The sequence below is a fragment of the Crassostrea angulata genome, chromosome 6 (genome assembly GCF_025612915.1).
Source record: "Crassostrea angulata isolate pt1a10 chromosome 6, ASM2561291v2, whole genome shotgun sequence".
Taxonomy (NCBI): Eukaryota; Metazoa; Mollusca; class Bivalvia; order Ostreida; family Ostreidae; genus Magallana; species Magallana angulata.
This window is the reverse complement of record NC_069116.1, coordinates 42400121-42422340: the sequence shown is the minus strand read 5'-3', so window position 1 is coordinate 42422340 and position 22220 is coordinate 42400121. Positions and strand designations below refer to the sequence as shown.

The following is a 22220-nucleotide window of genomic DNA, read 5'->3' as shown; positions in this document are numbered from 1 at the left end:
AAGTGTTATGGTTTCCGTTCATCAACAATTACACAAGTGGATAACGATGCTCAAAAAATATTTTAAAGCTAACTTAGCTCTTTTAGTACTTTATTTATATTTAATACATGTATACAAATGTTGACTTTGTTTTTGGTAAAAGATTGAAAATGTTAGCCCATGAGGGACGATATTGTCTGGCATGAACTGGAAGGCAATATATTTGTCCCAAGGGGGCTAACTTAATCAATGTAGCCTGATGGACCCCTTCATGATAACTGCTTTACTTCTCTCTTGCAGGGCAAATTGATATACTTTTCCAGAGTTTATAAATTAAATTACATAAATGGAACAATTGATGTTATGTCATATTTCAACAAACTATGGCATTTTGCCCCGTAAAAGAGCATGCAGTACCCCAGTTACCATGAAGGGGTCTATTACTTGTAAAGTCAGTATCTGTTTTGTCATATGATTTTACAAAAAATCTTTCTCTACTTATTCCTGTATAAAGATTAAATCTACCCACTGCACCTCCATCCTACTCCTGGGGAACTTGATTTGAACAAAATTGAATTTACACAATCTGAGGATACATTAACTCACATAAGTTGCAGCTTTTTTGGCCAAATGGTTTTAGAAGAATTTTTTCAACAACTGGTGCAAATAGTATTTAATTATCTCCCCTTGTAAGAGGGCATGACCCTTCAATTTAGCTTTAAATATCTCAAAGGGATGAAAAATGATCAACAATTTCAATTACTGTACATGGACAAATGTATTCTTTCAAGTCAGAGTATGTCATGAGTGACTTGATGTGTCAGATGTGGATTTGTGTTAATCTTGTAAATGATAGGTCTTTGAATAAACTTTGAATAATGGCTATAACCTTATATTTTTTGTGTGTTATGGTTTTTTTTCTTCGTTTTTCTTTTTTAAAACAATCTTCCGACCTGTGACAGGATTCAACAACAATGCATATTTGCCTGTACAATTTTATAAATATAAACTGATCAGAATTAAGTATATGTTTCAACGTATCAACAGTACATGTAATAACAACACTATATTTACAGTATCAATCCAGTATTTTACTCATTAGCCAACCAGTGACATGTTTATACAATTGATTTAAGTACAGACTATAAGGAAAAAAATAAAATGGCTGATTGGGTTAAGTATAGGGTAAACAGAGCTCTCATGTATCACAGAACAAAACTTCACAACATTTATAAAGTAAATAAAGTGCAACACATGATCATTGTTCAAATATAGTTTCAAATGTACACAATATATTAAACTCCATTGAATACTGTTAAACATTTTTTTTTTTGGACCACTTGTTTTCAGCATTTCAGCACTGATTTAACAAACATTGTTAAGTTTAAATGAGTAAAATAAATACCAAAAGAATATGGGAACCGGATCAAATATCTCATTTTTCTTTCTATCTCGATCTCTTCTTTCATTCTTGGAATGAGCAACCTTTTTAAAAATAATTGTTTTTTTTTGGTAATTCAACCAACTTCTAATTTACATGGCAGCCTCCATCATCCGCCATTGGTTTTCCATCTGACTTCCCATTTGCATCTGGTTCCAGGTTTTTCGATGTGTCTTCAAGGACATCTGAAAAATGAAAAAAAATACGAATTCAAAATCACATGACCGTTATAACCATTCAAAAGGAATCCAGTAGCAGGTCATGTTGATACATTGTACATCATGTTCGTGTCAGGTCAAAAATATCATTTTTGTTTGACAAGCATTTTACCTCAGCGATTTCAACTTTCCTCTCCCAGCTCTTGACTTTCTTTTGCAATTCATACAGATCGGCTTTTTCTGTGACATATTCCATAACTTCTGGTACGCGAAAATCTGCCAACTGTTGCCTCAACTTCCTGTTAATTTTCTCAGCCTTTGCCCTCTCCTGCAAAATGTAAAGAGCCCCATGAGAAAAAAGCAAAACATTGTATCATTGAGCATCAACTAGATATTTGTCTATGAATTATCTCCCTTCTTTTTGATGAAAATTTTCTTTAGCAAACGAACCTCTTCAACAACTTCTGTTTCTGAATCAATCCTAGAGAGCAAATCATTCCTAGATCCTATTTCTGATTTCAGCCTCTCTGACTCTTTTGTTAATGTGTGCAACTTTTTCTAAAAAGAAAAAATCAGAGGCATGTCAAAATACACCTACAAAAGTTGAATCAAGTGAGAAAATTTTCAGATTTCAACATTATATGAAAACAATCTTCAAAACAATATGGGTATAAATTGTTCCACAATCCACAGCCTAGTAGATAAGGTTTTTAAGCTTTTTCTTTCTCAGACCCAAGCTGTACCTTATATTTGATGAGAACACCATTGGTTCTAGTTGACATCAGCTTCAGCGCCAATAAATCTGTGTTCCTCTGGTCAATCTTTTCTAAATACTGTTTGTTTTCTATCTCCAACTGATCAAAGTCCACTTTGTGCAAAACTTCACCCATTTCTTCTTTCTAGAACAAAAAAATCAAACATCAGATAAAATATTATACCTGCATTTACAGTATGCATGTATAAACCATGACCTATTTTTATGCTTTCTTGATAAACTTTTTGATTTAAAAAAAATGAAGATATAAACTTTTTCTTCAAGTTATAATACGTGCATAATTCAAACCTGTTTAAGCTGAAGGTCCAGCTTTTTCTTCTGTACTTTCAACGTGGAATTTTTCAGCCGTAGCTTCTCAATAAGGGTGTCCTGAAATAAGACATGCATTAACATTGTAATATCATACATGATTGTATTATTGTCATTATAAAGATAAACCTCTGATAGCATCAAGATTTGGCTACACAATTATTCACAATGCTTAATAGTAATTCTTCAGCATCTTAAACATGTTAGATTTACTACCAAATCATAATTTTAAATTAATTCTCTGAACTTTGAAGTAACATTGTAACCTTTTTTGAATGCACCAGTTACCAAATGTCTACATGTGATTCAGAGTAAAACCTGTCACTAGTTACCTACCCTTGATCTGTTTTTCTCATCCAGATATCTGGTGACTTTCTCAGCTATAACTTTTCCAGTCCTTGGATTCATAGCACCCTTCACAATATCTCTTTCAAATTCATAGCTTTCTTTTTTGGTTTCTGCTAACCTCAAATCAGCTTCCTCCATGATTGCCTGTTGAAAAATTTTTTTACTGTATTAACGTCTCCATATTTATTTACATTTACTACTAGTACAGTAGTAAATCTTTTTATTATGTGATAACTCGGAAAATCGGAATTTGCAAGTTACAATTACATCTACCAATGATGTGAAAATGTTATGTATTAAATCAGATATTAGGAGATTTTTTTTATTTTCTAATGGTAAATTGTCAGTGATAATGAGTGAGGCTAATAAGTTATTATTCAATCTGTTACATACATTATGTTTTTCTTCATACTACCAAATTTCCCTTCATTTACAGAAATGTCCCTTATTATAACTCTATGTCTGACACAATTCCAAAAGGGACATATTATAAAACAAATTTGAAACAAATATGCTAAATAAAGCATATATATATATACCTTGTATGTGTCTAGGACTTTTTCACAGTTCTCTTTCAACTGTTCAATTTCATCCTTCAGATCATCGATTTCTTTTTGTGCGATGTCACATTTCTGTTCCGTTGTGAGTCGGAGGGAAGTGTTGATGTTACTTGTCCTAGATTTGGACCGCTTCCTTCCGACTCCTCGCCCCACATCTTGCTGTGACCCGGACTGGGCCACTCCGCTAGATAAACCCGCACTTGGAAGACCCAAGGTATCTTTTGGCTCATTTCTTTTGAGGTACTTTTCAAACATCTGAGTCTCAGTCTGTAGGACCTCATTTTCTTTCCTTAAAAAATAAAACCCCACAAAACATATAATTGATTTAAGTCTTTTCAAAATTTTGAGCCTCAAATATATTGGACTATAATGTATTACATGGTAAATTGAAGGTTTAATGTTACTGGTACTACACAAGATAGCTCAGATAGAAGAGAACCTGACTAGAAATTCAAGGGACTCAGATCAGGTCCCCATCTGGTCTGTACTTATTTCTTTAATCCTATTTAAATACATAATGTAGACTGTGTCATGACCAACCTTTGAAATGCTTAAATGACATGTGAACTTCTGTATGGTGCAAAAACCTACAGTGTATGATGTTGATTTTAGAAAAGACTGTTTAATGATGGTATGCATGTCAAACATAATTGTTTATACATGTATACTGGAGGGTAAAATACTTTATTTTTATTAACACTGATGCATCCATTTGGTAAAAAATTGTTTATTACGATTAACCGTGACAACTATTTAACATTCATTTATTAGAAATGCAACGTACAATAAACTAAACTTAATCGTACGTCGACATATTTAAACACTTCATTTTCAGCTACGGAATGTAGGCATAAACATCAAACAGTATCATATGCAGATTGAATACGTTTTTCGTCATCAATTGCATGAGATCTAGTGCAACAAAATCAATAAAATTTTGAAAAATCATATTTACATGGTTTCCTCTACATGATGGAATAATTGTTCGTCTGAATAATCATTCAGAGGATCCACATCAACGTCCTTATCATCGTCAATCGTAGCTGGTGACTCCGCCATTTTCGTTTATGGGGTTGCTAATAGAAACATCCGGGTTCTCTTTTTTGTTAGCTAACTCAATCAAGAAATAAGTCGTGAGAAAACTGGTTTATTTTTTTATGCCTCATGGAATAACGTTAAATAATCATTTTCGAAACGTAAAAATATTGGATACAAAATGCATCTTTTTTTTTAATTTCTTATTCATTTTGACAAGAAATTATAAAACTATTAAAAACGAAATTTATAGACGATACACAATAATACATCTTCGCTAGCCAAGGGTTTTCGGTCCACTTTGCTCCCCATAATGGGGAGCAGAGTGGACCGAAAACCCTTGGCTAGCGAAGATGACAATAATAATGCAGGCTTCCAAAAAGGATTTTACGAAAACTTGGCTGAATCGCCAATCTCGATATCTTTAACGCATATTATGTTACACACTTTTCCATTAACTAAGAGTGTGATGACTTTTTTTTATCTAACACAAGGTAGCTTAAGGAACTTAATTTTCCCCCAAGGCTTTCATCACAAATGAATTCAACTTTATCGCTAAAATTTCAAAATCTTAATATATTCAATACCGTAAAAAATATTTTTATACAAAACTCTATTACGCTATATTCCAAAGTTAAAAATATTAAAAATAGAATAAGTAACTTTTGCGATACAACGCGAATCTTTCGTGAAATAAATGTGTAACTATTATTCCAGTAGAACACACGATTTATAAAGCAAAACTTTCGCGATTAAACGCAAAACTCCGACAAATAGATGCATTTCTTTCGCAATATAACGCAAAACTTTCGCAAGTAAACGCCTAACACTTGCAAATGAACGCAAAACTTTTGCACTTCGTTTACGATACGGGTTAGAATAAACAGCACATTTCAAAACCAAGGGTCCAGAGTCGTATTACAAGAAAAAAGAAAGATAGAGAAAATGCTCTAAAGATTAATGTGTTGTTGTGAACAATCTTCAAATTATATGCCTTTTATCTGTATAAATTTACATAATGACCCAGAAAAGTGGAGCTCGAGAAAGTATCCCTTTTCTCTTAAAACTATTTTAAAAAATTGCACAATAATTGCTACATGTCGATCTGGTTGACAGGATGATGTGTTACATTTAGCTCTTGTGTGTCTGAAGAACAAGATAACAAAATATAACATACCCCTTCCTTCCGTCCTCATCTCTCTCTCTCTCTCTCTCTCTCTCTCTCTCTCTCTCTCTCTCTCTCTCTCTCTCTCTCTCTCTCTCTCTCTCTCTCTCTCTAGGTCCCTGGCCTTCTGTACCCAAACATATTTTTTTTATGAATATGCATCATCAACAATTTTATTTCGAGAAATGCCCGTCGGACACTGTTCTCTTGGTTTTTTCAATAGCACCCTCGCCCCCACGTGACCCCCTCTCTTTTCCCCCACACTGGTAATTAAACATGATTTCATGAACTTATGAAATGTATCCAGAATATTTTTCCGATTTACATGCACCATCTTTGTAATAAAAATTGTAAGAATATATTTTTAGTTGCACATATAATGTAACTCAGTACAAACGTCTTAAGTTATAACAATATTTTTTTATTCTTCGTGTATACTTTATAGAAAATTTTATATAAATATAATAATTTATTTATTAAATAAAGTATGTGTATACAAATCTGATCTCTTTATATTTTCTCTTCCTGGAATCAATTAATAGGACAAAACTTAAACCGAGGTTCTAAACGTTATTTGGATGAAAACAAAAATTAAATCTTTCTTTTTTTTTTCAAGTGTAAGAAAAATAACCCCCTTTGATGAAAAGTGATATCGGATTATATTAGACAGAACCGGTAAATGTGTACTATAGTATACATATATATAATATCTAATCATATCAATCTTGGTAAATCTAACATATGCACAGATATCTAGAAACTGAGACATATTAACCTGGATCATACAGAAACGTGTCAGATCTTATTGATATTATACAGTCGTTGAGGAGGGTTTTTTTCCTTTGAAGAATTATATATAGATGTACGCAATTTCTATTTAACATTAATAACGGACAGACGAACAAACGGTACAATTTATTCAAGTTCTTACATAGGTTTATGTTTAGGTAGCAGGGTTCAAGAAAAAAACCACTTCGTCGCTGCAACCTTGCCATGTCCATTGCTAATTACTGTCAAGCTGGATTTATATAGTTAGACTGTGAAATACTGCGGGTTTTCTCCGTTGCGTGCAAAAAACGTGTAACTTGTTGAGGATTATTTGCGGAATGGCGCCTAATCTTATCGAGATCTTCATGTGTTAAAACAGAAATGCGTCAGTCAGACCAATGTTTCACTGGCTGCTATCGCTGATTTTGAGATCAGAGCAACCCAGATAGATTAGAATCATCGGTGTATAGTTTTACAAATTTATATAAATCATACCTTGATTTTCTGCGTGATATTTTATGAATGGTCTGTATATAATCTACCGACTTTTATAAGTACGACCCCCTCCCCCCCCCCCCGTTATTAATTATTGATATGTACATATATATGAAAAATATATAGTTCAGTAAACACAATTTGATATTGCAAATCTTGATTACTTCTTAATTGATCAGTTTATTCCCCAATTTTACCGGCGAGTACGCCGTCCACCCAACCCCCCTTCATATTTCTGAAAATATTTTATATGGGGGTGGGGAGGATTAAACGCTCAGTGCTAATCATGGATCAACAGCTACATATTGTTTTAATGATACAATGATATTTTTCTCTCTCTTTAAAAAATTATGAAGAGAAAATATAACTATATAGGCGCATAGGCCTAAGTATATTATATTGGACTTGTAAAATCATCTTTTTTGGGAAGATCAATCTTTTATTAATTAAATTTAAAACATTTTTTTTTACAAAATATATAATAACAATTATTAGAAATGATTATCATATTTTCATGCGATTAATTATTTATTTCTAAATATGCCTACTTAGACTCGTCTTTGGAGAAACTCAGCATGTGCTAAGGGAAACAACCTATCGCGTCTCGTTTTGATTTCGCGGGTCACCATACCGGCAGCCATTTTGAGAATAAGAGAAGAAAAAAGTAGAGACGTGATATTGAAATTGGTGGGGAATGTCGTAATGTGGTTTTTATATAGTACGTCGAATGTGCTGAGCTTAACACTATTAAGTTCATGTTGAGTAGTATGTTACATTCTGCCATCGTTTGCAAGTGTAAAAAGATATAATCGACAGAATTAACTCTCGTTTTCTCGGCCATTGAACGGCCACGATAACTGCCTGTTTCGGCTGGTTTGTTACAATTGTCTAGTTATTTATTCGTACCCAAAGGAGAAAGGCGAAGTCAATGTGGTATATGTTATAGTTCTTTCTGGGTTATAGAGATTCTAGTTCGTCGTCCACGGGCATAGACATACCCAATCATGCCTGTTGAAAGTAGAGCACGGGTCTATGCAGATGTAAATGCGCACAGATCAAAAGAGTATTGGGACTACGAGGCACATGTTGTTGAATGGGGGTGAGTATGGATAGCTAAACATACACATTAAATTAAGTAATTTCATTTACTTTTCTGATTTTGGTGAAATTTTGGACAGCAGACTAGCCCTAAAACATGAATCAGTTGTTTATGCACAACAAAGAAATACACACTACACATGCTGAAAAGTAATCTACTGGAATGACCCAAATAAGTTCACCAAAGACTCAGAGCATGCAATAAGATGAATTTAATGTTAAGCCATTACTTTGAAGTAGTCTACAAAAACAAAGAGTTCTCAGGCTGTGGCGTGTTTTAGGATTTGTAAATCATGACTATTTTTATCATAGACTTGTGCTGGTCATCACAAATGTTGCTCAGCCTCCCGGGGAGGGGGGGGGGGGGGAGAGGAGGAGGGATAAAGTAAGCATTGCTGGTGCAAAAAGATGATGCATCTTTGGATGATCATATCCTTGTACTTCATCTTAAGTATTAATTTCCACTTCGCATACAACAAAACTGTTTTTAGTTGATTTTAAGAGTGGTTGTGGTGGGCATTGCTCTTCCTAGAAAATTTTACAAAGTCACAACCGATGGTTGGTCTTGCTGCTCTTGCTTCTAGTGAGTCACAATATATGACAAGCAAGACTGGGGGATTCTGATGCTCTGCCAAACTCTGTATCAGTTAAATAAACACCAATAAATTGCAACAAGCCTGTAAAGATAGCCTTCATATGTATAGACTTTAGACAGGGTTAATTCCTAATTTTTCCTCGCAGAAATGATTATATATAGTCATTCCACCAAATTTTATGTCGGGTTTAAATTGACATGAAAAAGGTTATTTTCCTATAAAAAAAGTATTGTAATGTGTATGCGTACTAAAACGATTAGCATTATATATTTGGCTATGCAAACACCAGCCCTCAAAAGTGAAGTACAGATGCTTTGAAACTACTTTAATTACAAAAGAGAATTTAAAGAGTTGTCTGCTCAAAGGCTTTATAATATGTATATGCTTTATTCTGATGTATAAAACAAATTTCAATGAGGAAGAATCTTCTTTAATCAAATTTAGATATATATGAAATAATGGGCATTACTGCCAAAAATGATGATTATTATAATTTGATTTATTTCAGTCAACAAGATGATTACCAGATAGCCAGAAAATTAGGAAGAGGGAAATACAGTGAAGTGTTTGAAGCAGTCAACATCACAAACAATGAAAAATGTGTCATTAAAATTTTGAAGGTATGTACGGTCGATTCTTTCATCATTTAAATTCACCTCCAATATCATGAATCATGGGCTGCGTTCAAGATGGTAGCTGCTAACAAGGGCTACATAGTTGAATGGTAAGCTAGCCTAGCTGCTACGTAAATATTCGTAGCCTAAATATGTTATGCTAAGCATCAAATTCAAGATGGCTACCTTAGTTACCACTTGTAACAGACATGAAATCTTTTTATTTAGTGATATTTTGTTCATCCTGTAAGTTATGATAAATTTTAACATGTATATTTCTGCTTGAAATTAACAGATTAGGTAGATGTAATTCGTCTTTGGCTATCTCCAAATTCAAATCAGAGACCTAGCAGTCCATTCAATAGTTTTAGATATCTACAACCTAGCGGCTAGGCTAGCTGCTACGATCTTGAACACACCCCTGGTCTACAGCATAGAAAATGTCATTGGAAGTGTTTACAGCATATGTATCATGTAAAGAAGAATTGTATCTCTTTGTGGAAAATTGGTTTACAGACCATTGTGGCTCTGTTCCTTACTTGCAAAAAAAAACTTTGGATTTATAGCATACAAAATGTTTGATAAAACTTGTACTCATTTCTATAATTTTTATGAATTTTAAATTGATACAATTATGATAAAAAAATAATTAGGGCCCTGCTCTTCTGGTGCCCTATAGTGATCAGTTTGTCCCTCCATTTGTCTGTCCAAGATCACTTGTTTGAAGCATATCTTCTCTCCCCTTGACCCAATCTTGCTTATACTTCATCTACAGAGTGCCTTTGGGTTAAGGATGTGCAGTGACCTTGAACCAGGGATCTTGGTCTAAGGTTAAGGTCATAGCAGAAATAAGTAAAAAATCTTTGTCCGAATCATATATTCCCTCCCCTTAGTCTAATCTGGCTCATAATTCACCCATAGAGTGCCTTTGGTCAAAGCTACCTTGAATGATGATCAAGGGTCAAGGTCAAATTAGACCTCGCCAAAAAAAAAATTCAGAGCACATTTTCTCTCTCCTTAGCCCTATCTGGCTCATTCTTTACATAAACATCTTTTGGGCAAAAGGTGTGCAGCAGCCTTAAACCAAGTTTTAAGGTCAAATGTGAAGGTCATAGCAGATCTCCTTAAAATTCAGATTTAGACTACAAATTATATCCCTTTGGCTTAATCTTGCTCATACTAAATTCCAGAAAGTCTGTTTGTAAGGGGTAATGCCCTTGACTTCAAGCTCTATGTCAACCTGAAAATTTCTAAGTCATAGATCAGTGTCAAAGCAAAATCCTCTGAAATGATTTATCCCATTTTCTGTTATTTACCGGTAAGTGGGACCCTTTGAGATGGTCACCATCTCAATGATGTCTAGTTAAGTAATTATTTTTACTTATTCATAGTACAGTTGTTTACTTAAAACTGTTTTAGTGTGCATGTAGTTCATCATTTATTACCTAATTAAAATATCAACATGTATGTCAACAAGTTTTGTTTCACATTTTTGCAGCCAGTCAAAAAGAAGAAAATCAAGAGAGAAATAAAGATTTTAGAAAATTTACGTGGGGGAACAAACATCATTTCTCTGCTGGCCATCGTGAAAGATCCTGTGGTAGGTACCCCCCCGATCATAAAAGTCTTGGGCAATGAAATAATGATCTTATTTGTCTGGTCATTTAAATCCTTCACTGTGATCATGTTAGGCGTGTGTAATTTTAGAATGCATACAATGGTAGAAATTGTCTATTCACTTAGTTTGCGCTTCCTTGAGCAATATTTATAACAGGCTATGACTACTTGTGTATTGTTGTTGATGTTAAGTTGTCCAGGGTCGTACACATCTTATATCATACAGCACATGGTGTCATTTAAAGTATATTAGGCATTTGTATTATTAAAATACACTTTGATTCACAATTTATGCTCTGTTCTTGTTGTTCAATTACTGTTGTTTGACCCTGGTTCTCTATTGTCATATATTGAATATTAAAAGTTCAGGGTCGTCCTTAGTAGAGATTTATAGCAATCGTAATTAAGTGAATATGTCCTGTTTTTGTTGGAAATGGTCTTTGATTACCTATTTAAAGCTAAATATCATCATGTTTGTAGTGACTAAATGAGTGATAAATAGTATCATGATCTGGATGTGCAATTATCTTTTATTTGTTTCTTTTTTTTTCAGTCAAGAACACCAGCTCTTATCTTTGAGCATGTTAATAACACAGACTTCAAGGTAATCTATGAATTATGAATCAGCTAATTGAACTGTTTTGTTCATAGGAAAAACCAAATTAGTTGTTAACCAAAGCAAATCTTGCAGATCATTTTACAGCATACCCACAGTTTGATGAAATAAATGCTTTAAACCTTGAAAACATACTACGTATTGACTTTCGTACCCCCTCAATTTTTTTTTTGAAGGTGGAGGGGGATGAAGTTTAATTACTGTGTCTGTTAGTGCCAAATGTTTGGGAAATATTATTGTAATGGAGAATGATTTAAAAATGATATTTCGCACATAGTTTGATAAAGACCGAAGGGTGTGTCATGACCTTAACTAGGGTCAAGGATACAGACGATGAAAGTATCTAATTTGAATGCAGTCATTAACTAATGAATGCAGCATACTTTAAGTTACTTATGGCATAAGGATGTGTCATGAACTTTATTTAGAAGGCCATTTTGATAAGTTCAAGGTCTTTTTGAGGGGAAAATGCATAATTCCTCTCCTGGTCATATTTTGATAATTAAAAAAGAGAAGAAGCTAATACTTGACCCAAAAATTCCTTTAACACATGAAAATTCTTATGGCCTTGACCCATTTTGAGCTGGTTAGGGTCATGGTCAAGACATAATAAGAATATCTTTGTAGCTTACTGACTACAGTACTTCTAGTTCTTTCAGACCTCAATATAAAGTAACAAACAAAAGAGGACATTGATAATGTTGAGGGATCTTGTATTTAAATTTTATGTACATATATACTGAAATAGCACCATCAACCTCCATTTTGTATGCAAAGTTCATTGATATTTATTGGAGAAACTGACAGCAAAGTACATAGAAGCGATTGATATGCGTTAACTCCAAAAAAAAATTTACGTAATTTTTGATGGACCTTTGTCCAATCAGATCGTAGAAGTCGGAGTTGAGACATTACCGCTCGTTACCTAATTTAAGAGAGAGAGAGATAATGGAGTAAATTATAGATGACGCAGATGAGCGAACTATCTACAGCTTACTCCACTTATATTGAACTCGCTTATTTTGAAATTCAGCTTATTTTGAAATAGAAATAAATCCCCAGTGTTTGCCTCTCATATTCTTTGCATTGATTTCACGGATATAATGAAATTGGTTATTTTGAAATATCGCTTATATTGAAGCCACTGATCTGTCCCCAAAGGTGATAATTAGTTGTTTTTATAACAGTTATATTGAAGTTTTCCCTGGCGGCTGTCGTCACGGTTGGTGACAGTAATTATGCCAGACTGACCGGTTGATATACAAAGATGTGAATTGATAAGTTCTCTTCATGTGTGTTTTTATACTTTTATTAAGAAGTAAAATTTATTCACTGTTTAATTTTTTGTTTTTACGAATACGGATGTATTGAGGCTAGACGTATTATGGAAACCCCACGGGAAAAAAATACCTTATCTCCGGACGCTAAATACAAACTAGTTATGGCTATTGATGAAAGAACAAAGCCTGAATTCGAAATTGCTAAGGATTTTAAGATTATCGCGTGTACACTTACGATGATATACAAGCAGCGTTCAGCAATATTTGAAGCGTTTGAGTGTGGTGATTTTTCTCTAAGGCCAGCATTTTTTGAAATTTCGATTTACAAACCCGCCGACCCTATTTTTTAAAAATTCAAATAAAAATAAATGGACCTGAACTAGCTATTAATTTTAATTTTCCTCCGACCCGAAATTTTCTTTCTGGTAAAAATAAAAATAAATGTTGATGCAATCACGTATGTGTAGTCTGAATTATTGTTGTTCATGCATTGATTTAATAAAAAGACCAAGTTCTTTCCGATCAAGTCACAGGCACTAGAAGTCACAAAAAACCACCAAAGGGCTTACTCCTGTTTGCTTTCGTCCAACCCTACAATTTACGACCCTATTAAGTTTTGTGATCGGCAACTTAGCCAGAATTTCCTCAATAAAGAGAAGTTGAAGTCTTTTTCTATCACAATTCTGTAAATTAAAAAAAACCTCATTGACAAGAAAATGATAAGTTACTTTTTAAAAAAAATCATTTTTGCAAAATAAATTCTAAAATAATCATAATATAACCGTTTGGAAATAGATCCTCTACATAACGGTTGTAAGTGGGTCATAGGGTTGGACTAATAACCCTAAACACACTGAACACAGGTCTTATGACTGAAGGAAAGAGAATGATTTTAGTTGTCATTAAGGTTAAAGCTAACAAAATAACGAAACATTTCCTTTATTAAAGGTATAGTTACATAAATAAATAAAATTTTAAAAGTTATTTAGTCTTTTTTAAATAAAAAAAACTTGTTTGATTTTTTACTGACATTTATGGACATGCTTCTAATCCAATTTATTTTCAGTAACAATATTTTAAAATTTTGAATTTGTGAATAGCATTGTTAATTTAATCAAATAAATTATTTCTCAAACTTCTTCCTATTTTTCTGCAAGGAAGAAGTGAAAACTCCCTTAATTTTTTTGGTCTTAATGTATATGTACAGTATGTACTTGTATTTATAAAAAAAAAAAAAAAACCTTCGTTTTTATACATGCATGTACAATATATCAAAACAAATTTTCAGTGCCCATGGATAAAATATGTTATGATACGAACATCACCAACAACCAAAATTTCTTAGATATTTAAAAAAAATGGCAGCTCCTGGACATATGTTCTTATTTTAAAAATAAAAAAAATATTGTTAGAAATTGTTTTATTTTCATTTTTTTTCTTGACGGACAAATTTTTCAATTTTATTTTTATTTTTTTTCCCTCCTCCTCACCAAATAATTTGAAAAATATTTCGTAAATCTAAAAATAAAAAAATGCTGGCCTAATGTTTTTCTAAAACGTAAAAGAATGCGATCCGAGATTATGATGAGGTTTAAGATAGTAACAAAATGAAACTTACAAAACTTTCGGATATAATTTTAATCAAATTTTCAAGGACTAATGTTCCATGTAATCCGTTTATTGAAATATATAAATGATTATCTAATAATTTGTTCGGGTTTGGTTTTCTATGCTTACATCGGGATTGAACTTTCAAAAATGACGGCTTCACGTCAGTCAATTTCGCTTATATTGAAATACGGATATATTGAAATAATTTGCATGGTCCTCTGAATTTCAATATATCCGGAGTAGGCTGTATCAGTAGTTATAAAGTGACAAATCAAGGTCTAGTTTATCTTATAAATTTATGTAACTTTGAAGTGTTTTGAAATTCATTAACCGGGGAACAACGATGTCTATATACAGATAATGGGATGAGGTAATGTCAAACATCGAAGACTGTACGAATATTCAGTGATTGGGAAGGCCAAAAATGTCAATGGGACTATGGCCCCAGAGTTATTAATTTTAATGGGCCATTTTCATAATGAAAGGGCCATCTATTTATTCATTGGGGCCATATTATCAAGGACCAACCTAGAGCAAAACCATTTCTATAAAATTTTAAAACTTAACCAGTTGGTTAAATTTCATTCATTTGATGTGTTTATACATTTCACTGATGCAATTTTTGTAATGGTGTTTGCTAAATGATAAATAAAATCAGTCTCTGTACATCTGTGTTTTTTGGAGGTATTAGTCAAACCCTTTGACCCAATTATTACCGTTATGTAGAGAATCTTTCAAACTTTGAAGATAACTGAAGGGAAACAGTTTTTCTTATTATTTAAACATTAATTTTGTGAGTTATTAACTAATTACAAGTTACAACTAATTGTAGTATTGACACTTAAATAATTACATCGGTTGTAATTTTCAATGCACAGTGAGATTGCATCACCCGTATTTATAACCCCTACAGTAACGATAAGCATGGTAAGACAGTCGTGAGTTTTAATAATCACAACAGGGATTAATTGAGGCTGTGAAAACGTCTTTTCAATTAGATAATCATCATTTTACTGCATTTGGGGTTAGTTTACATAATTGAGAACTCAGAATACTCGGCGACTTCAACTTCTCTCTCGGAGGAAATTCTGGAATGATCTACCACGCATAAATGAGTGGAAACGTTTTTATTGGTTGTTTATTTCTGTTTTACCAAACACGACCAATGAAATTTAATGTTTTAAAACTAATGTGTTAAAAGACGATTGGGTAAGTCGTACAGAGTAAATTTCCAGCGGACATCACTAAAACTTTTATTACCGATGAGAAATTTGAATGCGCACTTCGGCTCTTAGAGTAATTGATTTAATGCACCATTTTTCTCTAAAATGCGACTGGCACATGGCGCAGGTCCTTCCCAATCACTGAATATTTAAGAAACTGTTTTCATTACAAATATTACCGGTAGTACTCTAATCAAAGTATGCCGAATCTTACTGGAATTAAACATAGGTTGTAAATTTACTTTGTATAAAAACTTTCTTCATGGTTACTGTGTGAAACATTCTTTACTTAAGGACAAATTTGTCCACCATTGTTTTATTTTTCCACTAAGCATCTGCCTGCATTGCCTTTTCTTTTCACTACATCTAAATTCATAAATTATCATTCGTTTGCATTTCAAAATATTTAATGCCCGTATTCTCGGACAGCATGCCAGGAAATTAAGTTGGTTAGTTACGTCATTCTTATACAAATGTACATGAATGAAGACACTGTTGTCGACGGCCAAAGAAATTTTCAATCGTTCTTTAAAACCCTTTAAAGTTATACCAATATAGGATATACATGTAATTTTTATATCGATATTTCTTCATCGGCAACACTTATAATTTACTCAGTTCTCTGTCTCTCTCTCTGTGTCTGTCTGTCCCTCTCTCTCTCATTCAAGTCACGAGCAGCAATGTCTTAACTCCGCCCAGCTACGATCTGATTGGACAAAGTTCAGTCAAAACAATATGTAGAAACTTTTCTGGAGTTAACCCCTATTAAACGCTTCAATGTACTTCGCTATATCGGAAGTTAGTTTGAAAACGTGTAGTCAAATTTTGAATAAAAATGAACAAAATGTAATCTAGAATGTTTAGAATGAAATTCTTGAAATTTCTCAGCATTGTCTTAAAGGTTACAATGAACATTTGACATTTTAACTTCAGAACTTATAATTTTGGTAGCTTATACCAAACTCAGTTCAGTCCACTAAGCAGAAAATATGCAGAGGTGTCTAATAAATCTATATTTTAGAAGGAGACTTTAGACTCTGGTCATGAGCTGTCCTGTACCAATGTGTGTAAATAGTTTATCATGGTGTTTTTTGACAGCTTTGATATATTTCAATTGCATGTACTTGTCTTTGTCAGTAAATCAGTAAATTATATCTGTTTTCAGACCCTGTATCAAACATTTACAGACTATGACATTAGGTTCTATCTGTATGAGTTACTCAAGGTATGTTTAAGAATTTGTTAAATTTTCTTATTTCTCAAAATAAGAGTATGAAAAAAAAATAATTTTCTAAAATAGATATAGCAACTTGAAAATTGTATATAAAATACCAGAGACAAATTTCTGAATAAAAAATATCCCAAATATAAGTTGCTGAACTTTGAGTCATTGAATATTAAATGTGCAGGGAAAATTTGCTTAAAGATTGACAATACCATGTAACCTATGTTTCCTCTTACAGGCATTAAATTACTGCCATAGCATGGGGATCATGCATCGAGACGTCAAACCACACAACGTCATGATAGATCATGAAAATAGAAAGGTACCAAAGCCATTTCTCTTTGTTTGAAGTTAAAAAAATACAACATGTATAATTTGTATTGAACAGATATGCCAATGTAAAAGAGAAATGTATATTAATTTTTGGAAGAAGAAAAATAAGACTAGCATCCAGTTCTAGATTTTATGGTCCATATTATTGATAGAAGATGTTACCTGTTACTCATTACAATTACAAAAGTTTTTCGTTAAAATTGAGTATTTCCAATTGGATATTCAGAAAATACGACTGTTTAATATTGTGATGATGTATTGCTATAATTTTGCAGTTAAGATTAATAGATTGGGGTTTAGCAGAATTTTACCATCCAGGAATGGAATACAATGTTAGAGTTGCCTCAAGGTACTTCAAAGGGCCAGAACTTTTATTAGATTTTCAGGTAAGGATGAATTTTTCTTTATTGATATAAACACTGTGGACTACATTAATTATTATTGCTAACATGTGTGAGTTTCAATTGTAACTAACTTGATTATTGCAGAAACAAAAATGTAAAGTGTTGAATTCATTAACTCTGGTAATTTTTTTTGTTACAGATGTATGATTACTCTTTAGACATGTGGAGTTTGGGATGTATGTTTGCTAGTATGATATTCAGGAAAGAGCCATTTTTTCATGGGCATGACAATTATGATCAGGTAATTCATAAAATCTAATGGCAAGTTTTGTTGATGCAGTAAAACCTAAATTAGAAGAAACATTCGTATATTTTAGCATTTAACAATATACATGTATGTCCCTTTGTCTGCACCCTCAATTTTTAAAAGGAATGATACCTTAGAAATGACACTGAATACATGATTTTTCCCCATTTGTTTGCAATTAATAAATCCATTTTTTTTTTTAATATTAATTCAACATGCTGGATGTTTGTATCATGTTAAGAATTAATCGTAAAGAAACTGAATTCTTTTCCAGCTGGTGCGGATAGCAAAAGTTCTAGGTACAGATGAACTCTATTTATACATACAGAATTACCAAATAGATCTAGACCACAGGTTCAATGATATACTGGGCAGGTAAGCGTCTCTTTCTTCTAGTAAATAAATATTTTCATTGCCTTACATCTAAGATCAATAATGAGGAATACTGTGGAATCATTTAAATTCGTAGGGGCCAATTTTCGTGGAGAATGAGATATTTGCTTATTTGTGGGGATGTCATTTTGTTGATGTGCCAGTTTTCAGTTTTAGTAAGAGAACTAACTTTATCAAAATTTGTTTTGGTCGAGGATGTAAACTCATGGGGGAGGGCTACCCAGTAATACCATGGAAATTGGGCTACCACGAATTTTAATGATTCCACAGTGTTGGCTTTGAACTATTTTTTAAAAAGTCATCGTTTGAAAGAAAAAAGATTGTCTTCATTTACAATTTTTGAATGAGAATGAATTTGTAGTATAAAAAAAATTATTCTGTTATGTTTTCGTAAAATTTTAGACATTCAAGAAAACGGTGGGAAAGATTTGTACACAATGAAAATCAACATCTAGTAAGCCCAGAGGCCTTAGATTTTCTAGACAGACTTTTACGATATGATCATCAAGAACGTCTCACTGCAAAGGAAGCCATGGATCATGCATACTTTTGTGAGTTGCTTCAAGTTTTTATAGACATTAGTTGATAAGTTTTATCATTTTAGTGTGAACAACAAGAGATTTTCAATTGCTTTCAAGCAAATTAACACAGGGATAAAAGACTGAATCTAAATGTAATGGAGACCAAACATTTTTTGGTTTGGTTTATCTGTTCTTTGATGATGTTTTAGATAACATTCTCTAAATTGTATTTTACATTTACTAAAGAGAAAAAAATGTTGGATAAATAAATATACATGCACAAATGACATTAAATTAAAATGATTAAAGCTTAATAAAATTTGGCACATTGTACCATGGACAATCATTTTCATTTCTGCTTCCTTAAAGATCAAGTCAGTAAAAGGAAAAAGAAAAGACTATAAAAAGTGAAGGAAAATGTTTTTACTTTTTCAGACCCAATAGTGAAAGAACAAGGGAGGATGTCATCAATGTCTGGACAGTCTCCTACACCCATGTCAAATGCAGGGCAAATGGGAGGAGGTACGGACAACACAAAACAGCGCTAGAGACAGCGATAGAGTAGTTATTGTTGTTAGCACTATTACATACACAGACCGCTCCTGTCAACCCAGTAGGAAGATTACGCATGTCTCCTTGTCGTCTTCTGTTGCATTCATCTCAAAATTTTCAGAATTCTGTCTCTGGTTTCTGTATTTGTTATGATTTGAGATGTTAGATATTGAGACCATTTTTGTATGACATAAAGGAAATCTGAACAACTTTCACCCCAAAAATTACACTTTTGCCAAACTTGAAAGTTAAAATTTGGACTTTGACATAGCATGTGTATTTGAATGGTGATGAGCAATTTACAAGATGTTTGTCCTGTTGAGTGCCTTTATTTAATAAAATTCAATGCCACTGGTCTTTATAGAAAACTGATCTTTATTTTTTTTTGTTTTTTTTTTTGGACGTGCACCAACTTTCCTTGGACTTGTCACTATTTTGTTTTATGGAGAAAATTTTCAGACCTATGTGGAGACACTGACAAGAATAAAAAGGATACATTCCTTTCCAAAGCACAATTTGCACCTGATATAGCTCTTGGCTTTCAAATTTTAGTTTTGCTTAGAAAAATATGCATTTCTTGCAACAATCAACGTCAATTTAGTTCCATTTGCTTTCATAGTCTTAAGTTTTCCAAACACTATGTGTAGCTTGCATTAAAACAAAATCTGTGATCATTGCTTATTCCTCTGACTCTCTGATGCTCTCTTCTTTTGGTTCTACTTCAGATACATGTATTGCATGCTAGGGTTTGTGTAGTTTGTAGGCAAATGTTCACTTTTCTTTCTTCAATATTCAACCTTTCTTTTCAAAAATATTAAATTTTCACTGTGCTTTTTCACGTGTATTGTATTTCATTTGAGGAAAAACTGTCAAGCGCTTAGCAATATTATTTGAATCTTAACTCTGCAGTAATTTGCAGCACAGTATTAACATCTTTGTGCAAGTTAATTTATAACTTTTCTGGTTGAGTGTGTGTATAGTAAATGATAAATTGGAGCTATAAAGGATTTTCTAAAGGAATGGAAAATTTGATAAGAATAAATTTATTGGAGGAGTAAAATATTCAAAAAGCTTAATTTTTTGGGTTAAAAAATTAAATCTTCTGAAAAATTATTTCTGATTGTCCCTTAATATCTTCTAGTGTAAAATTTGTAAACTCTTTCTGAATCCAAAGTTTAGCAGTTTGGGTAAAATTGTTTATTTATATGCATGCTATGTATTAGTGTGGCTTTGTACCTCTTCTTGACTATCTTCTGCCTTTTACTCTGAACAGGTGCCGCCATTAACAGCTCGTCTGTCGCCGCGGCGGTGAGCAGCTCGCCGGCATTAACCCCCACCATGTCACCGCTTCCCGCCAGCTCCACCACTGCACAGTCCTAGCCCAGCCTCTGACTTTCTACTGACGTCTTACTATGTTCAGGCTACAGTTTGTACTTGATAATCTCCAGGACTGGGAATTTGATGATAAAAAATATACTTACCTAGATCTTTGTACAGCCGATATTTTTGAAAGCATTTTTGTGTTTAATTTAAAAGAAACGTGTTTGAAAACCTAGGGAAAAAAAGGACATTCCTCCTGCCCCTCTTTGAAGAGAGTGTTTCATGTTTAAGAGGGTTAATTGACCCATTTTCTACATGCTGATGGTGGTACTTTTTATCCTAGAACATTTGTTTCAACGACTTTATTTTGACAGTTTAGGTAGATTGTGTAAAACAATTTAGTGCTTTCAAAATGTGATGGGGATCACTACAATTGTTTAGTGAATCTGCAATGGTGCATGTTTTCCATGGTGCATTTCCAGATGGGAATGGATGTCAATCAAACACCTCCAGTTTTTATATCCACTGCTACAGTTTTCCAACTTGTGAACAAAACTTTCCATTCAAAATGAAACTTAACCCTTTTTAGAATTTTTAATCATATATATAAGATCATGTATTTATAAGCTTTGTAAAACAGAAGCAGAATTGAACACAAAAGATTCATGCCGATTTTTTCCTCATACATGTAATTTTAGAAATAGCTTGAGTTTAAAACTGGGTTAATAGTTCACTTGAAATGGGTTGATTTTATGAAAACTGTGTCTGGAATCTTCCTTGTGTTGATCTTTGTCCATTGATATGTTAATAGTATTGTGTGGTAAAGAAGATGGTCTCAAGTTATGCAAAAGTTTGTCAAAGATTTGTGCAGTAAATGATGGTGGAAAATCCTAAACTTAATACATGTTCCTTTCTTTTTATATACATAATTACTCCTTTTGTATTTTGTTTTTCATATTTTTGTGAATGCTGAGAATTTAACAGTGATTTTTGTTTTTTGAATTTTGTTGTAAATGAACATCAGTAAGCTGCAATATGTCATTTTCCCCCATGGTCTACATGGGATTTCTTTGACCTTATTTTTATAGTATTCTTCGCCCGGAACAATCAACATATGCGTAAATCTCAGAAAATTCATCTAAAATGATGATCAGGTTAAAGGAAAACACAGTTCTATAGAGAAAACAGGGTCATCATTTTGGATGGAGGGTATAGGTTGGTTGTTCCATATAACAAATAAAATGGTTCTCCTCAAGTGTGTTAGCTGAGGTCCATTGTTTTCATGTACAAATCATAGGTATGCTGGATCATCATTCTCTTTAAAAGAATTGACAATAAAAAAGGCCGATAACAATATGCCCTTAACCGTGATCAAATTGAAATGTGTCATGGGAGAAATAAATTAATAATAAACATTCTGTGTTACGTTTGTTTTTCATTTCACTGTACAGTTGTGTTGCCGAAGATCCAGTGATGGGGGGGATCAATGGAGAGAACAAGATGTTGCCATCCTGTTCATTGACCATGGTCATCTGAC

General features: G+C 32.9%; 2 protein-coding genes across 4 annotated transcripts; one reads left to right on the top strand and one right to left on the bottom strand.

Moving 5' to 3' along the window:
- Positions 1-960: 960 nt before the first annotated feature.
- Positions 961-4673, bottom strand: LOC128188473 (coiled-coil domain-containing protein 113-like). The gene is made up of 8 exons (XM_052859551.1): positions 4526-4673; positions 3550-3859; positions 2999-3154; positions 2642-2722; positions 2322-2477; positions 2029-2136; positions 1751-1906; positions 961-1605 (listed from the first exon to the last, which is right to left on the bottom strand). Exons 1-8 carry the CDS (start codon positions 4627-4629, stop codon positions 1513-1515), a joined length of 1164 nt encoding a protein of 387 aa, XP_052715511.1. The 5' UTR covers positions 4630-4673; the 3' UTR covers positions 961-1512.
- A 2976-nt stretch (positions 4674-7649) lies between these two features.
- Positions 7650-21076, top strand: LOC128188253 (casein kinase II subunit alpha-like). Of its 3 annotated transcripts, XM_052859203.1 has the most exons (13): positions 7650-7751; positions 7997-8132; positions 9236-9347; positions 10840-10941; positions 11512-11562; positions 16854-16913; positions 17152-17235; positions 17522-17632; positions 17790-17891; positions 18172-18272; positions 18693-18841; positions 19247-19333; positions 20637-21076. In XM_052859203.1, the coding sequence occupies exons 2-13, from the start codon at positions 8038-8040 to the stop codon at positions 20741-20743; spliced, it is 1161 nt and encodes a 386-aa protein (XP_052715163.1). In that variant the 5' UTR covers positions 7650-7751; positions 7997-8037; the 3' UTR covers positions 20744-21076. The 3 variants fall into 3 exon arrangements, with proteins under 3 accessions (XP_052715163.1, XP_052715161.1, XP_052715164.1); XM_052859201.1 differs by having other exon boundaries at positions 7656-8132; XM_052859204.1 differs by having other exon boundaries at positions 7660-8132; positions 19247-19372.
- The last annotated feature ends 1144 nt before the right edge of the window (positions 21077-22220 follow it).